At 43.7% G+C, this 18,294-nt stretch overlaps 1 protein-coding gene across 3 annotated transcripts in view; it reads left to right on the forward strand.

The window, feature by feature from the left end:
* Nucleotides 1-3,823, forward strand: part of brinp3a.1 (bone morphogenetic protein/retinoic acid inducible neural-specific 3a, tandem duplicate 1) — a 53,828-nt gene extending 50,005 nt beyond the window's left edge. For 2 of the 3 annotated variants that reach the window (XM_034583329.1, XM_034583331.1), the window contains exon 8: nt 1,878-3,823. In XM_034583329.1, coding sequence (XP_034439220.1) covers nt 1,878-2,994 — 1,117 coding nt within the window. In that variant the 3' untranslated portion in view covers nt 2,995-3,823. The remainder of the gene's footprint in view (nt 1-1,877) is intronic. The other variant, XM_034583330.1, reaches the window with a different exon arrangement.
* Nucleotides 3,824-18,294: the final 14,471 nt, after the last annotated feature.

An 18,294-nucleotide genomic window follows, 5' to 3' on the forward strand; every position in this document is an offset into this window, starting at 1 on the left:
TTCTACACCGTGAACGCACGACTGAGACAAAGCACTAGACATAGAGGAGCTGTGTGAATGTAAATGGGCCAATGTCAACTGTAAAGTGCTCGTTAAGACTAAAGTGCCATAGAAATAGAGTTAATTTACCATTAAGCTTCATATCCACAGTATCAGAGTCTTCATCTTCCGAGTTGAGGAGATTTTTTTACACATGATGTTGTATGAAAGGATTTTATTTGTATTTGTTCTTATTGTTGCTGTTTTTTAAATGAATGAATTCATCCATTCTGCTTTGGAAACAAACCACAAAAGCTGGCGTTCAACATTTGTCATTTATGGGACATTAGGGAACAAACTGTATTTGTCCCTGTGTATAAATGGAACTTGGTCCTTTCAGAGGATGTACCGAGGTCGCCACTTTATTTTGATTTGCTCTAAAGCTGCTATTTTAATCTGTGGAAGTGGAAATAAACCTGCCTGACGATCATTTAGGTTGAAATCCTCTATGCTGCACATATTACGCAGCTTTTATTCAGTCAAACAACTGTTTGGACAGATATTTGTTTCCTTTTCTCCCTCAGAAATATGTTTTTTAAATGTAAATTGCTTATACATGCACCAGTGTTTCCCCCCCCAAAATTAATTTAGCAGTCGCACACGGCCGTAATAGCAACACCGCTAAGTGCCAGGGAACAAAGAGCGGATTCAGAGACGTGACAGATGTGAAACAAAGAAGGTGAAAGGCTGATTTATCACATTATATTCCTGTCATCCAGTCCATCTGCTCCTCTCGGCACAAACAGGAATGCTGATTTACTCCTGGTTTGTCAGAATACATATTTAATTTTTTTAAACAATTGCTGCTTTCACAGTCCCAGTCACAAACTCCCAAATTTGAATCGTGTATCAGAAACACAGATTGTAATGTTTTTATAATCAGATGTTCTATGAGGACAGAAACTAGTGGACTTATTAGCTTCCCACTTAAAGGTAGTGGGGTTTTACTTTAAATGCTAGATCATTAGATGTTTGTTATTGCTTTTGGTTTAAAGTGGACATCATGAGACACTTTCAATCATCTGATGGAGAGAATGAGCTCGGTGACGTTTTTCAGGCTGAAACCAAACATCTGGACAGGTTCTCCTCTCTAATACGATTTAATTGAGATGTTATGGGATTGTTTATACCTTGACTTCTTTGAAATCACGACCCACCAGTAGAATCAGACGTCCCCCCCCCCTCGTAACCCACTGCTGTCGGACTGGTTTGGGTCTCTGGCGGCACCGAGTGCGTAATGCAGCTCTCTTCTTCTGCACTAAATCTTAACTTCAGGATTAAACACTTAGGAGTGTTTTCTCACTTTAGGAGCGAATGAGTTGTGACTTCTTTCTCCCCCCCCCCCCCCCCCCCCCCCGAGTCGCCACTGTGCCGCAGAATCCAATTTCACAAGTGGTCTTTTTTAATTCCCGTGCACACAGATCATGACTCTCACAAACACACTCAATAACATACACACTAAAGCACAACTACGAGTGCAGACTATGTACTTTTATAGTAAATGGATTTTTTCAATTTGTATTTCTCCCATGAGGGTCGGGACCCCCCCCCCCCCACTGGAGAATCTCTGGATAATGTGAAGGGATACAGAGCTTTTGGACGACCCTCACCCCTTCAGTGTATAGATCGTTGACCTGAGTCACATTCATTCAGACAGATTTATGTATATGCCCCTAAAAACGTGGATAAATGGTTATTTTATTGGATCTAATTGTGTCTATTTCTTATTCAATCCCAAATATATTTGTCGATTGCCTTAAAACGTCCTCATTGCTTCCCACATATGTTTTATAAATGTATTTATCTTGACAGTAAATTCAACCTTCTCTCTGTTGCAGGCCCTTCAGCTACTGGCTGCACTACATCCTCTCCATCATGTACTGCAGCGAGAACAACCACATCGGCTCGTACCTGGAGGAGACGCGCAGCTGCTCGTGTCCCTACGAGCACCCGCCCTGCCAGGGCGTCATCCCCTGCACGGTGGGCGAGGGCACCTCCTGCGCGTCCTGCTCCTACGAGAACCGCTCGCGCTGCGCCACCTGCAACCAGGGCTACATGCTGAGTCAGGGCGCGTGCCGCAACGAGGTGCCCGACTCCACCGACCACTACATCGGCTTCGAGACGGACCTGCAGGACCTGGAGCTGCGCTACCTGCTGCAGAAACGCGACAACCGCATCGGCATCCACGGGATCTTTGTCAGCAACGACGTCAGGCTGAACAACTGGTTCGACCCGTCGTGGAGGAAGCGGATGCTGCTGACGCTGAAGAGTAACAAATACAAGTCCAACCATGTCCACATGCTCTTGGGGATGTCTCTACAGATCTGCCTTACCAAGAACAGCACCCTGGACCCCTTGCTGTCGGTCTACATCAACCCGTTTGGGGGGAGCCACTCGGAGAGCTGGATCATGCCCATTGACCAGAACAACTACCCAGACTGGGAGAGGACTAAATTAGACTTTCCCTACGACTGTTACAATTGGACTTTGACTTTGGGCAACAAGTGGAAAACATTTTTTGAGACTGTCCACTTTTACCTACGGAGCCGGATCAGGGGCCCCTCGCCGAGCGGAAACGGGACAGTGTATTACGAACCGTTGGAGTACCTGGAGCCGGGGCGGAACCTGGGCTACATGAAGATCAACAGCATCCAGGTGTACGGCTACAGCATGCACTTTGACCCGGAGGCGATCCAGGACCTGATCCTACAGCTGGACTACCCGTACACTCAGGGATCGCAGGACTCGGCCCTGCTGCAGCTGCTGGAGATCCGGGATCGGGTCAACAGGCTCTCCCCACCCGGAGCTCAGCCTCTGGACCTGTTCTCCTGTCTGCTCCGGCACCGGCTCAAACTGTCCACCACGGACGTTGCCAGGATCCAGGCGGCACTGCAGATATTCGCTGCCAAGCAGCCCAACTCCATGGAATACGAAACAACCAAATTATGTAGCTAATAAGTGGGCAGCGGGCCAGCTGCACAGATGGCGGAGCAGTTATCACACACGCCTGATGATGGCTAAGAGCAATTCTGGAGCCGTACAGGGGACATCTGGGTGACATTTTTGTTGTTGTCATGAATCTCAAGAGTGCGTTCGAGATTCTCACGTCAGCTTTTTCGTATAAATTTGTACAACATCGTAGAATTAAGGAGGATTTCACCAAACTTGCCTCGTAGCTTTCTTTTTCCCCCCCCTCCCCTTCTCTCCTGATGAAATAATAACTTTGACAGTCGACAGTATAAATCTAAAGCTCTGCCATCACTGATGTGTCGCCAACGTGCTGACGTTTGTATATTGCACAAATCTTGAATCACTCTCATAAACTCAAATACAATAGCTTTTTTGCAGATGACGTATTATCCGAGCAATGTAATCACGACCATCTCGACACCAGCACGTTTTGTTTTCTCCTTTTTGATTGATTTAGTTCACGTTTATTTTCCAGGTGCAAAATATCATGGACCTCTCTTTTAAAGCCGGCACGTGACGGACACCTTCATTGTTTTTCTCAGCTTTTCATTCAACAAAAAAAACTCACAACTTTTTTTAAACTCTAGTAAACATTTTGTAAGAAATAAACTGAAATAAACAAGGTGAACAAATAGATGCTGTGCTATTCCAGATCTGCGGAGAAACCACGACACCGTTATCATAACAATATATGTTACATGTGCTTTTATTTTTATAATGCTGTTGTTTGTGAAACAAAAGTTATAAAAACACTGTCTATAAAATGTATAATACAGTTTGTTAATACACTAAATAAAATACATTTTTATGTGTGGTCTATAGACGCTGTACGTCTCATGTGTGTGATACTGACGACACATGATTGTTAATCAATATTTGGCAAAGCACAAAATGGAAAAATTTACATAAATCAGCAGCAATTATTTTACTACGTCACAAACAAGCAGTTTAAAAACTATTTCTAGGAGACAGGATTTCTGAAAGTGAAGGACACATCAGATTCTTTTTAACAAATCAACCCAGTGCGTTTTACATAAGATAATCAGTTTTTTTTAAATGTGTTTATATGTTGGTATTTAGTAGTTTCAAGATTTTAAAACAAATTGTTCCAAGTAGAAAGAAAAAGCGTTTGAATCGGAGAGTTTAACTGGAATGCGACAGTTTAAACATCTGCATTTCATTTATGAGAAAAATGTTAAATCCGCTGGTTTGGTGAATATCATTTGGAAACGTTCCCCTCGTCTCTGAATGACACCTTTCGAAAGAGCATTACACAGAAAGAAAGAAAATCACTTTTTAGAGTGAAACCTCGCAGTGATTTTCTTCGAGAGCTCAGAACCGAGGACGAAAGAGGTTTAGCAGGAAAAAGACGGTCGCTGGTATTTCACCTTTAATATCGGCTTCACCTGCATCATTAAATTCCCCCTGGACATCAAACCTGTGTATGTGTTGTGATGCACCAGGAATCCATCGAGCACGGATACACGTCGTTGTTCATGCACACGTTGCTTTGAAGCCACAGGAAGATCATTCCTGGGCCTTGGATCTGTTCTGGATTCTTGCCGATGGACGTCTGTTAGCGGCGTTGAGCACGGCACGGCATCAAAGCCCCGTTATCTCACGTGCTTCCCCCCGCTGTTGTAATTTGCAAGGGGGGGTTATGTCTTACTCCACGCCGTGAAATAAAAGCATCCCACTCCCGGTGATTTGTGCCATACGCGCCGTGTGCAGCCCTGCACGGCGCCGAGCCGTTCTCTCACTCCTCTCTGATGTTCAACCGTTGTGTGTACGATGAAAGCGAGGCCGCGCCGAGATGCGGATTCAGGGACTGGAATCGCCCGGAGCATTCCCCGTATTCCCCATCACACGTTCCGTCAGCGGTGATGCTATCTGCCAGGAGTGTTCAGAGGAATGCAAATGGCTGCTTCCCAGTAGAATGGTGGAATAAAAAAAGGGGGCAGATCAAGTTGAAATTACAAGTTGGACTTCAAAGACTTCTCAGGCAGTGGCTGACATTGCGTCGGCACAAATGAACAATTAACTTGTCATGTTTCACAGTTTCTGGTGAATACATTTGCACTTTTTTAACTTAATAATGTCAGAATAAGCTGCAGATGCATTAAATGAAAAGGCCGTTTGGTTTAAACTCGCACTGACATAAACTGCACGTTTCTATTTTGGTGGAAAACAGACATTTCTTGGGGGGGGGGTTAAATCGAATCAGACACGCTGCAATATTTCACCAGATTCTTCCGTCATATCTGAGCCGAATCTCTGCAACATACTAATGCTGTGATTACACCCGACCAGCAGGGAGCGAACCCCCTCCAACATTTAATGGAACAGAGCATAAGCCCCATCATGCGCCGGAGTGTCTGGTGTTATTCCTTTGTCATTATTTCTGTGCATAATGATTTGGGTTTGAAATCATCCGTGCATCACAACAATCAAAAGCAACATCTGCGTGGAATGTTCTACTCCGTGGCTCGTGAAGTGGGAGAGCGAGCCGGGGCTTTTGTTTGGATTCCCACCAAATAAGGGATATTTTCATTAAACCACACGTCCTAGTGGGAGCAGGGAGGTGGTCATGAATTGCATTTCTTCATGCTCAGGCAGCCATCATAACCCATCCATCAAAACAAAGCCAAACTAGAATGGCACTTGGTCGGGTTCATTTCCCCCGCCAAGGCCCCACAGTCCCCCTTAAATTCAATCTCGCCGCATCCAAATTTCACACATAGATATCACTCGCCGAGATGGGCCAGACTTTTTCTTTTTCATCAAGATCGATGAATTATATCCTTGGGACTATGGCGGAAAATGTCAAAAGATTCCTATCGCATCTCGCAATGTCAAAGAATGTGATTAAAAAAATAATAATAAAACCCTGGATGTGCACCTTTTCCCCCACATCTGTGCCAAAACCCTAATGTTTTCCTTTCTTGGCCCACGTCCCATCCTTCCATCAAGTTTCAAGGAAATCTGTTGAGTAGTTTCAGCGTAATCCTGCTGATAAACAAAACCGCGGACAAGGGTGAAAATAGCCTCCTTGGCCGAGGTAAAAATAAAACGGTCAAAGTGCAAGATGAGCGTATGAGACAGAATTTTAAAACGGGGCTGTCGGTGTTACTGCAGAGCTTAATGGGAACATTGAGCTCAGTGAAGGTGGGAGCTGAAGCAAAAGGCATTAGGCTTGTTTATTATAATGGAAAAAATGTGTTTTGTGTCACAAAGACTTTTAAATATTAAGATGTTTCTTTGACCTTTTGCTGCTTTGGGACACGACTGAGTGATGAGGAGTTTATGTCGCCGCCGGTCGAACTAAAAGTCATCCTGTAATAATTCAAAGCAAAAGCCCATGAACTCTAATTTGTGGACACAAGTTTCATGAATAGACCATTGTGGTCTTTGTTACATAGAGTGCAAGGTTATAACATATTTTAGTTTTCACAAGACAGAGCAGTGACGCACACAAGGTCTGCACGTACAGAAAAACTGACAGTGTTATTAAAAACACCGTCCAAGATTAAACTACGACAAAAACTAATATCAACAATCCAAAAAAGTGGTGGAAAATGATACAATTTCAAATATAACCTGATTTCAAGATCACATGAAATTCTCATGTGGGTTTTTTTCCATGTTCCACATCAGAGCATCACAGCTGATGCCCCAACAGAGCTCAGCGCTGATTGGCTAATGAATCTGTGGCTGCGAGAGTGAGAAGTTCTTCTTTCTTTCAGGCTGTGGTGACTCATCCTGTTCTGAGGTTTTTGGGTTTTTTTGAATTCCACATTATTTAAAAAATGGATGATGTGTTAAATGCAGGATTTCACATGTGGAGGCACAGAGCCAGACTACTGCTGAACGTGAAGTTTCCCACTGTTATCGAGCACCATCCTCATTACATTTACACACCTCAGCACGTAAGTTACACAGTTAACAACACTGAGCCAACATCCAGAAACATAGGCTGATAATAGGTATGAAACAATCTAATCACAAGGTGTGGAAGCCACGTAATTGGACGAAATCTCCTCCGAACGAAAAGTGGAATTCGTTAACGGAAACGATTCGTTATATGTAGCCGCCGCAGCTGCAGGGAATCTAACCATGGTTTATTTTTTAAAATGCTGTATTTCTAAAAGAAAGCGTTTGTGTCCACATCTTATCAGAACTCCAACAGCTCCGGCAAACGATGGGTTTCAACTCTCAGGCAAGAACCATTTCCCTCCTCGGGAGACAGACATTCAGTGATTTGAGAGTCAAAATATTTCCCCCCATCAGCATGTGCTGCTTTTGCTTTTTATTGTTGAGCGTTGTGTTGTTTCCTCTCTGCAGCCCGGCCCTGGCTGCGGCCCCCCCTCCGGAGCAGTCTGCACGCCTCCTTGATAACGTACTTCATACTTCACCACACAGGCTGCAATCAGACACAATTCCCAAAGTGACCCCCGGGAGTCGCGGCCCCTCTCTCTCTGGCGGGGAGAGGAAAAAACTCTCGTGCAAACTCATAATGCCTTAATAGTGGCACTAAAACGTAATGTCGAGGGAGGAAAGTGAAAGAGCACCGTCTGCAGAGAGTGCGGTGGGTGAAGGTGACCATATTATCATCATCATTGTCTCAATGCCAGATCCTCGGAGAAAACGTTCCCCTCAGAAACCTGAAGCCGGCTGACGGCCCGGTGCAGCGGCCCACGACTTCCAGAGGAACCTGAAAGACAAGATGAGCAAATCACTTCATATCAAAATAAACGTCTGGGGCGTGAAGGAGCTTTGAAGGTCACTGACACGCGTGTGGCCCTACCTGCCGTGCACTCGCGCCATATTTTTTTGAGAACACATGTTTAGGGGGATAAGTTATTTTTATGCACATTATGCTTCCTTGCCAGAGGGGGTAAGTGAATCTAATTTAGCGGCAATAAAACTAAATTAATGGACTACAAGCATCGGAGCACATAAAGAGCTAATTCCATCTGAAAGAAGCATTAACACGGAGAATATGTAATTGCGAAAGGGGGTCTATAAAAATTGTGATTTGCTCGGCCAAATGCAAATGTGTCCCTCAATCAACTCTGCCAAGTTCTGCTCAGGCGCGACGCACAAGCCGGGTCCAAGTCGAGCTCCTTTCCCCCAAATCATCAGATTTGAGTGCAGCCCCGGAGTGAATAAAATATTTGAGATAATGCAGTAGAAGAGATTAGAACTGAGCAAACTAACTTTCAGACTTCCTGAAAACAGTTTCAGGAATTACCTACTGCAAACATCCCTGCAGGTTCCTGTCGGTTGATGGAGCCACAGATAGCTGTCAATTATCTTTCAATGCAGACCCACGTGTTATTATATCTGCTTCGGGTGTTGGAAATCAAACCTGATAACACACTTTTCTAAAATGTAATGTATCAAGAAACTCTGATGTGAGATATTTCTGCCGTGAGCTTTCAGAAGCTCCTTCAATGGAAGCAGGACGCACCGTGCTCCCGCTCCTGCTCTTATTATTATTCACTTCTCTGATCTTTGTTTTTTTCTTATTCTTAAAAGAACACACAGAGGAAATGAGACCCAGACTCCTGTAACAAATATACGCTCACCTCATTTCTTTAGAAAATAAAACATGTCTCATTTTGTTCCGGCACATCACAATTTGCCCTCTCGCCCCAACCTCCTTATGAACGCCAGGAAAAAAAAAATACGTGTCCATCTCTATTCCAATTGCTTATGATAGCAGCAGCGCCTCGGTTACCTCTGGGGCCAAGAGATGCTTATTTGAAAAATCGCCCAGACGTGCATGGAGGTTGCCAACCTCAATTTTTGATGCAGTTGCTCATTTCAAGTGTCTTCCACGGAGTCGTGGTCCGGCCCCACCGGAGGCCCGGCCGCACCAGCCAGCCTATAACCGGCACCTGCCCCCTGCCGCTCTGCGTGTGGAGCAATCAAAGCTGATGCCACGCTACAGGTCGACTTCCGACGGAGCTGTGGTGTCGTGTAATGAGGAAGGTTCAAGTATTTTAGGCTGCGGTGAAGGCATGAACCATTTTGGAAGGTGGCCACTAGCTTTAGCTACTTCGGCTTAATGTTGCTTCTCAAAGATGGTCACAGAAAATGATTTTAATTTATCCAATGTCTTGGAATCTGAAAGGATTTCAAATGTCATACAATTTTAAAAATATATATATACATTCTTGCTCCAGGGAACTAGTTCTACATATCTGATGTTGTGACATTCAAACAAATGAAAATGTGAAAATCTTTTTGGCTTTTGCTTTTTTTTTTCTGCACAAATTAGAACAGAAGAAAGTGGCAGAAGCTTTTTCTGCTCTGTTGGACACAACCAGTAAGTGGCTTTCTCCCAAATCTGTCATTTCCCGTCTCCCCTCGGCGTCCTGACTCTCTTCTTCACCATCTCTGCCATTTACCTTTTCTAAAAACTGGTATTTTTTGGTGATGATATTTTGGAAATCCACGTTTCCTTTTAATCTGAGTGCTGCTAATGGGGAGAGTAATGTGTGCGATGCTGCACAAACACAAACTCTCCTAGAAGCTGCAAATAACACAAGATAAAACCACACACCCACTCTGTTCATATACATATTGAACTGGATAATGAATAATGTTGCAAGAAAACCACCATTAGTCGTTATATAAATATAAATAAAGTGCCTTGAGATGCTGCATGTTGTGGTTTCGATGCTACAAATAAAATCAAACTGAATTACTGATGCAACTCAAGGTGTCGGGGAAACAATGGTAAATATCGCAAGGATTCTTTTTGTTTTCTTCTTCCAACCTGAGATGAAACAAGCGACAAACAACCAGCGATTCCTGTGTGTTACTGCTGAGTTTGATACAAGAGGAGGAATTTGCTGTCTTTGCAAGTCATGCATGCTGCAGTAAGTGCAACCTGAACGCTGCATTTTCCTGCTCCTCGAGAACAAAAACCTGCAGTGACATCTGAATACGCCTCAGGCTTTTTACTGAGACGTTTCAAGACATGAAGCGTAAACAACAGGAACAGAACGTTATTGCAACGTTGCTCATTGTGGAACCAGCTGATGCGACCGACAACCTGCAACACAACATCGTGGAGCTGCAACACAATGAGCTCAGAGCTACAAAAACCTCCCTGTGCTGCAGTTCTGTAAACTCAACCTGTGTCTGTGTGCATTTCTTGACACTAAAGACTTGTTTCTATTCAAGACAGATCTGGAGAACCAGCTGCCAGGAGCAACCTCATCACCACCATCTGACATCGGACGCCTCACCAGAGATGAGCAGTTCCAGCTTTCTCATTGGTAAAGTTAGTATGATGTGTGTATTCAATAATTTAGTGCAGCCTCGAAGAATACAGAAATCTAAATGGCCCCCGACACAGACTCACGTAGTGTCTAGGCAACAAGGGCTTGAGTAAATATTAGTATATATCAGCATCTCATAAAACGAATCCGCCTGCAGCACGTCTTCTTTTACGAGGAGTCTCGTTTCTGGGATGTATTTCTCCTGCAAATCACATGAATCCAGTGCGGTGATCAAAACAGACTAACTGATGAGCGTCGTCCTGGATGTAAATTAGTGTAAGTCTCGTTTTTTTTTCTCCGTTCTTCAGCCACATGAGACACGGGAGATTGAGTGTGGATGAGATAAGAGGAACAAGTTGTCAGAGTGAGGAACGGCTGGGAGATAAACTGATTGGACTTTAGATTGGTTGTGAAAATGGTCTGCATAAGTAGTTCTGTCATTCACAATCAGTTTCAATGCATGAAAAGAATCTCAAATGGAATTTATGTGTCCGCACTCCGGTCGTATTGTTTTCTCTCCGTATGTGAAGTGACACGTGTTTGCTGGCAGAAGATCCTGCATGATGACATCCACCTCGTATGGCTTCAAGAGAAAACCTATGAATGTGGTCAGTAAAACATATTTTCTATTTTTTACACAGATGTTAACGACAGAACATTTAATCTTTAAGAGTCGAGTCGTGAGTGTGGGCGAAGAAGCTCTTTACTCGATATTTGGGGCTTTTTAACTTTTTAAAAAACCGACACAAAAACCCCAGAGGAAAGAAAAACAGAAACAACGTCATACATCTCCTTTTAAAACATCAGAAAACAAATCCCCGAGTCTTAATGGAGCCTAATCTACTTTAGCTTTCAGGTGTGTAGTAGTCGTACTTCAGAAAATGTTCATCATCCTCAAACTACTGCCAAATAAATCACTTTTAGAAAGTGCTCGGATGCAAACGGAGCCAACGCCTGCACTGAATTAAAGATGTCACCGAGGCACATTCATTTGTCAAGGTCCTGCTGAGTCACAGCTGACTTCACTTGCACTTCACCACCTGTAAACAAGGCGGAGCCCGTTTGTCATTTAACAAACAGGAGATGCGTCGGAGCACGGATCCAGAAACACGGACATTATCATGCATGGGGAGATGTTTCATTTTACTGTGGTTTTGTGTTGTAAATCAGTTTTGAATTCACTCATTCAAGTGACTGTATATGTGCCCAAACAAACACCGGAGCCATAGAGGACGAGCAGAAACACGAAGGGAATAAAAAGAGGTGAATTCCCCCCCGAGCGAAGTCGATTGACACCAAACACACGTCTGCATGGGTTCAGAATCTGCACGCATCCCAGGGCTTTGTGAATCCGCTTCATAAATGTAAAAGTCAGGAGGATAAAAGAGGGTTAGAGCAGTGGAGGAGAGAGAAAACAGGAAAGAGCCGGAGTTAACGCTGAGTTGTGAGATCAGAATGGAAAGTCTGTGTGTACCTCAGCTAGCTTACAGCTAACGTCTGTACAGACAGTTCATTTGCAGGTTGGGGTAAGGAAGTCAACTTTGTTCAAAAGACATATTAGGTGAAAATTGAACTTTTAGCCTCTGAACCTGCAGAACGATGTGAACTGGCTCGTAAAGCATGAGCCTCAATTTGCTATCGGCCTTTGGCTTTTTCCTTTAAATATCTAATCTGTGTCTGAAGATTTAAATAAACTGGGAATGTTGTTATCTCAATTCGTCCTGAACCTAAATGTAATAATTGTTCCACTTGCAAAAAGGCTGAAATCAGAAAGAACATCAGACTAAACAGCTAAACAGAGTTGGAATCACAGACTATTTATAAAGATGGACGCCATGACTGTTCCCTTAAAGTGAAGCTAAGTCATCTGCATTGCCCCCTGGTGGCTGGCTGCAGTATCTTTCATAAATCTCCTCCATGTTAGCAGATGGGAGAAACTGAAACAGTACACGTCTTAGAACACGATGATCTAAATTCATTGAAATGAGTCATAATGTTGTATTGAAGACGTATACAATAACTATAAAATGATGTTCCATAAAGAAAGTACACTAAACAGAAGTGTCTACACCAGGAGCCCCAAAATATTGTCTGTTGACCCAAGATGCTTGTTCCTCAGAGATTTGGTCCAAAGTATCAACGTCACCTCGACACCTTGGCTCAAAGCCACGACCTCCTCTGTATCCCGGATATTTGTCCCCCATTTTTTGTCCGATATAAGGAAGTAGAGACACACCGTCCATCTTTATATTCAGTCTATGGCTCATACAGTTACGCTTGGTCACTCTAGGACTTGAAAATCCCTCTGAAAGGAGAGACAGGCCTGTTGTTGCACAAGGTGGACGTGTGATAAGTCCCGGAGACACAGATGGACCGTGGTCATTTGACTTTCATATTTATCAAAACGGCCACAGCTTGGCGTATTACCTTGACGGCGGTGTGGAAGTGTAATGAGTTGCAATATACTCTGATGTTCCAAAATGGAAAAACAATATTCAGTCGATACGTGCACAGCAATGCTCTGGCAAGATTTCATATTGATATAATCTCATCCGCTGATGGATGGATGTGCAATAAGAGTCGGTCTGTGCAGCGGCTGATGCCAAGAAAAGTCTGAGATGATTATTCATGATGTGAAGTAGTTAAATGCCTTCATATAGATGTTTGCTGGAGCTGGCCTGAACAGTGGTTGTGTGGGATTTTCTAATACAGCAGATTTATTGAGTCAGGGAGGAAATAAGCACAAAATATTGTAATGCAAGCTGCGCATTTTTTAATATCCTAGCTGTGTTATAGTAGAAATATCCAGTGGTGAAATAACAGCGGTAAAACAATGCAATTTATAACACAGACAGAGAAAATCTGTGCTGACAAATAATAGCATTTGTCAGAGTGAGGAATGTTATTAAGGAACATTAGGTTTTCTGCAAAACGCTCATAAAGATGCATACAGTATGTAAGTGAAAATTAATGTCTAACGAGGATTAAACGCTCTAATAAAGCATAAATCTTTATCTGAGAAGTCAAACGATTATCGAGATATATTCAGGACAAGAAGAAGAAGATGAACGGGAGCTGATGGATGGTTTTAAAACTCCCGAACATACCAAGCCCCCGAGCTGCCATCTTGGGTTTCGCTCCTTCCTGCTTCAGCCCAGCAGACGACACCATGTAGAACCAATAATACCTCATAAAACCTTTCAGCTGATATAAAACATATATTCTCACCTGGTTTGATCCCATTAAAACCAGTTTTTTGGGACTTTATGCTGGAACACGGCGAGTGTGTGTGTGCAGCTGAACGTTACAAGCACTCTTTATAAACACTTATAAAAGCAGTTCTTTATTGTACAATCTGTTGAACTGTGCGACGTGTGCATTCTCATGATTATGTTTCTGGCACCGGCAGAGGAGGCTGTCACCGTCTCCAAACAATATGAATGCATGCTGTTTGTCATCGGAGCCCAGGCCGTTACTCGGGGGTATTTTCCCATTTATGACAGGATTTATTTTTCTCTCTCTCTCCCTCTCTCCCTCTCTCCTACTCTTTCTGTTCCTTTAATATATGTCCTGACTTGCGGGCACTTCCTCATTATTCCTATCTTGATATCTGCCACTGTTAATGAGTGGAGGGACTCGAGTGGCAGAGTTTGAACATTTGGATTAATGTGGGCGCTGCAGTGGGGAAGTTTGGGAATAGTGCGCGCTCTCACAGTTCATTACTGTGGATATATGACATTTTAAGGCTGTGAGACGCCGGGCTAATGATGCTCCTCTGTAAACACTGGAGACTGCCAGCCACTGCACCTGAGAATGTTCCTCTAATAGCAGGAATGTCAACATGGTGACAGGTCCACTTCCTTCTGCACCGGCTACTGTACTGCTGCTTCTTTTACTACGTCAACCCTGTCTCTTCCTTCCTTGTTAATTGTTAATAGACTGTAACTTTAAGACAGCACGGGATGTCCAAAATAACCCAGGCACCACTTTGATACAACAACATCCGTACCAGCTCATAATAATGAGAAGACTCAATTTCATCCAGTGAGTCTTTATCTGTGCTTCAACACCGCTCAGGGAAAGTCATGCATTCTTAAATAAAGGCCGCACTTCAACTTGTGTTTGGCAACTTCATTCTCCCCAGCACCGTGCACATGTTTTCTTCTTCCACACAGCAGCCGCCAGCGCTCGCGCATCAACGACAACACAGACTGTGTCACTGCAGTAAAGCATACTGATGTAAGACCTTGCTTCTTTTTCACTCAAAGCAATGGTATGAATAAAAACGCCAAGCCCCAAAAAAAGTTGAATTAACAAAGTTAAACAATGAAGAAAACCCCCAGCTAGATTACATCTTTGTAAGAAACTATTTTATGCATAAGATTTATGAGGCAGAAATATTTGCAGGTCACATCATGAGGGACGAGAGGAGTGAGAGGCTGGTGGAGGACGTTTCTTTGTTAAAGCCATTAGCATTGTGATGTCAACCGAAAACTATTTTAATATATTATTGAGGGAAAGCAGGAACAAATTAAAAACCACTGGATAACAGAATTTTAGCTAAAGTTGCTTCAACCACCAGAAAAAAACTGTCGACCAACCAACAACCCAAAGTCAATATTCAATCGACTTAATTGTATCTTTATTATTTATATTTCATAAAAAAACGATGATGATAACTGGTAATGACCAGTCAAGCCAGTAGCTAATCCAGTGGTGTATGAGGTACCACACTGGGCAAATAAAAAGTAGGCTTGTCAGTAGTTTAGCAGGTATCGTACTTTTACTACTTACTCTCCAATTTGTCTGACTTTTTTATTTGACCTAATTGTGCCTCAGATTCTTTAACGTTGATCTATTTCATGTTTCGAGCTCCTTCACCCTGATCAAGACAATACAGAGTTGTTCCAGAGTCTTTTCTCTGAACGTGTGTTTTATTTTTTTGTCTGGATTTAATATATCTGGGCCAAATTCGAACGTGGCGACAGCATCAAAACTCCTGCATCACACAAACGCGTCTCCTGGTGAGCTAGCCATGGAAGTGGAGTACACCGTGTAATAGAGGTCTCATGACAGAGTAGCAGGGCTGTGTGGGTGACAAGCAGAGCGGAATAACCAACCACACCTTCCCCACCAACAGGAGAAATGGACCAGACTAAAACATACCTCTTTTGTGACAGTAGTGGTGGAAAGTCTCTTTGTCCCGTGTCATGATTTTGTGCTTCCTGTCGTCCCTGCTGCCGAAAGTCTCTCTCTCTCCCGCCTCCTGCTGCTCTCTGCCTGCACATCTTCACCTTCCACCTCCTCCCTCGGCGAAGTATTAGGATTATCCATTTGAAAGTGACAGTGTATCATACATCAAATGTGCGGCATTGAGGGGAAAAAATACATCTACAAAAGCACTTCTTTGGTAATCTTCAAAACCATTAACTGACAATGACACACCCCAGTGACAATGCAGAATCCACTCTCCTGCCTCAATGTGCTGTCTCTCAACTTCTCAAACTTCGCCGCACAGAGAAAACCTGCAACCTGGTGAACAAAAGGAAAAGATATTAGTGTGATAACCAAAAAGCTGAGCAGAATAAAAAGGGCTTGGATATTATTTCATATGGCCGTTGAATAAATATGTCTGTGAAAGCTTCCCTTTGCTAAATTACTGAATAAAAGCTGCTCAAAGACACATCCCGTCTCCCTGTACGCATATAGGTGAACTGAGGTGATCGGTAAGACAACGTATACTGATTTGAAAACAGTTTGCTCATGTGCAAGCGACTGCTAATTCTTAATTCCCAGGAAAAACAAATAATAGTTCATGCATGCAGTGATGTCAATAGGTAGAGTTGAATCTAGGGCTTGATTAGCTGACTTGTCCGTAGCTCGCTAAAGCAAGTCGCTAGTCGCTAGTCGGATTGTCCACTCCCGGTGGCCACTCTCTATTTTCCTTGTATTTAATCTGTACTTAGAATTATCTGATCATATCTAAAATATATTATATATCTTGTCTTCCGTCTCAACAACAAGCTTAAATATTGAATTCTTGCTGCAAAGTATTTTACCAGTATTCTGAGTATTTGAAATGTCAATGTTGCTAAAAAGTTGTTCAGACAACTTTGTGTTTTTTTCGCCTTTGGCCTTTGTATTGACGCAGCACTGTGTCAATACCCTGACTCCATTCAAATAGATGAGAGGGCTGAGTTCTTCTTTCATTCCAGGACGTGGGTCTGTGCACGGCCAAGGTAACAGCGTAGCAGCGAGAACCCTCGAGTGCAGTAAACTGAGCAAGGATGCGTTTTATAGCCCATGAATTCAACTTTTTATTTGTAAGAGGAACCTTTCTTCTTTCATAAGGTGCATAATCTCACTTAACACCTTCCAGTGCAGCCCGGATCAGATGCTGCCGCGTTCACCCCCGCGGAGCATAAAGAAAGGATCCATAAAAAGTGTCGGAGCAGAAGTTGTCGTGGGGACCATGTCACGCCGGATACAAAGCATTGTCATTCACCTCTTAGTTTCATTTGCCTGTTGGGCATGAATATTTTATTTGCACCGGTATTGATTTGGCCATGAAAACACATAATGGGCAATGAGGGATTCGTTGAAAGGCATTGATCACCTTAGAGGCCCTGACAGCAACCTTTTTTTTTTCTTATATATTTGAAGTAATGTCATTTTGCAAATGGAGGTCATATTTCAACTTTATCGAGTCCGGCCCCGTCGGCGCGGCAGCAACATGGAGTCAGCATAAAAAAAAACGCCTTCGGGTGGCAAACCCCGCCTCTTGTTTGGGGATAAAATATGCCATCCGAACCCGGGGAGTATTTATCAGGCCTCAAATTGATAATGTCAACAGCACAACCCAACCACTTCGCATTCTCACCTAATAGAGCTCCTGTCCTCTGCTTGAGCAGGAGACAAATTATCTTTTGATTTGAAATGGACCATTTCCTTAAATACCTGTATTCCTAATGAGTCCACCCCCGTCCTCCCTCCCTGCACTGGTTCTCTGCTTGTCTTGCTATTAGTGTCCAGGGAGCTTGCGGCGAGTTGCCCGACTGCCTGGCTGCCTGAGTGATTAACTGAGGCTCGGGGCTGACAGGCTAGCTGCCCCTGATAGAAGCAGGAGGGGGATAATGTGGGTCTCAGTTTAGCAAGGCAGAGAGGACAGGAGAAAAGAGCGGATGGGTTAGAGAGGGAGCAGAGAGGAGGGAGAGGCCGAGATGATGGAGAAGAGAACAAATGGACAGAGTGAATGCAGGGGCGAGAGGAGGATGGAAATGAAGGAGAACAGAGTGGAGAATCAGAAAAAAAGAGTCGGGGTTTTCTACCGAGCGGAGACGGGTTGTGTGACGGCGATGAGGAGAATGGCCGCGCGGCGAGGAAAGTGAAGGATGATGGGGCATCATCGGGAGCAGGGATGTGAGGAGCGGAGGAGGCACCGGGAGAGGGAATCAAAGCACGGGGGGCTGCAGATGGAAGTCCCTCTTGAGATAAGAGTAAAGTCTATGTAGTGATAGGGGCTCAAGCAAAAGTAATGATCTCGTCCAATTGAGAATAGGCCGTCTGAGTCTCGCTTATAGCTCCTATCTAACGGATGATGCAGTGGGGGCGCAGGTGTTTCAGATACAGCCTTTAGAGCAGTTCTCCCTAAAGCCTTCCCTATGTGTAGCACATTCGTTGGTATGGGATTCCTCTAAAATCACACATTTACGGCCAGAGTTTGTATTTTTTATTTTTTTATTTTCCTCCTCCCATGCCAGGGAAAGTGAATCAACCTGACAGCTGTGCGTTGAAGCCCATGAAGAACTGATGAGAGGGTGCAACTTTACACACAACTCTCTGGTGGATGCGGCGCCGAGAGTGAAAACAGGTTCATTAGCACAATGGAAGCGGTTCCGTGACAAGATAAGGGATCTGCAGCTTCTATCCGTTGGCCCGCACACATCAGTTTTGTTCTGATGAACATGTTTGAAATCAACTCAGTCTCCCCCCC

Source organism: Hippoglossus hippoglossus, chromosome 4 (genome assembly GCF_009819705.1).
Source record: "Hippoglossus hippoglossus isolate fHipHip1 chromosome 4, fHipHip1.pri, whole genome shotgun sequence".
NCBI lineage: Eukaryota > Metazoa > Chordata > Actinopteri > Pleuronectiformes > Pleuronectidae > Hippoglossus > Hippoglossus hippoglossus.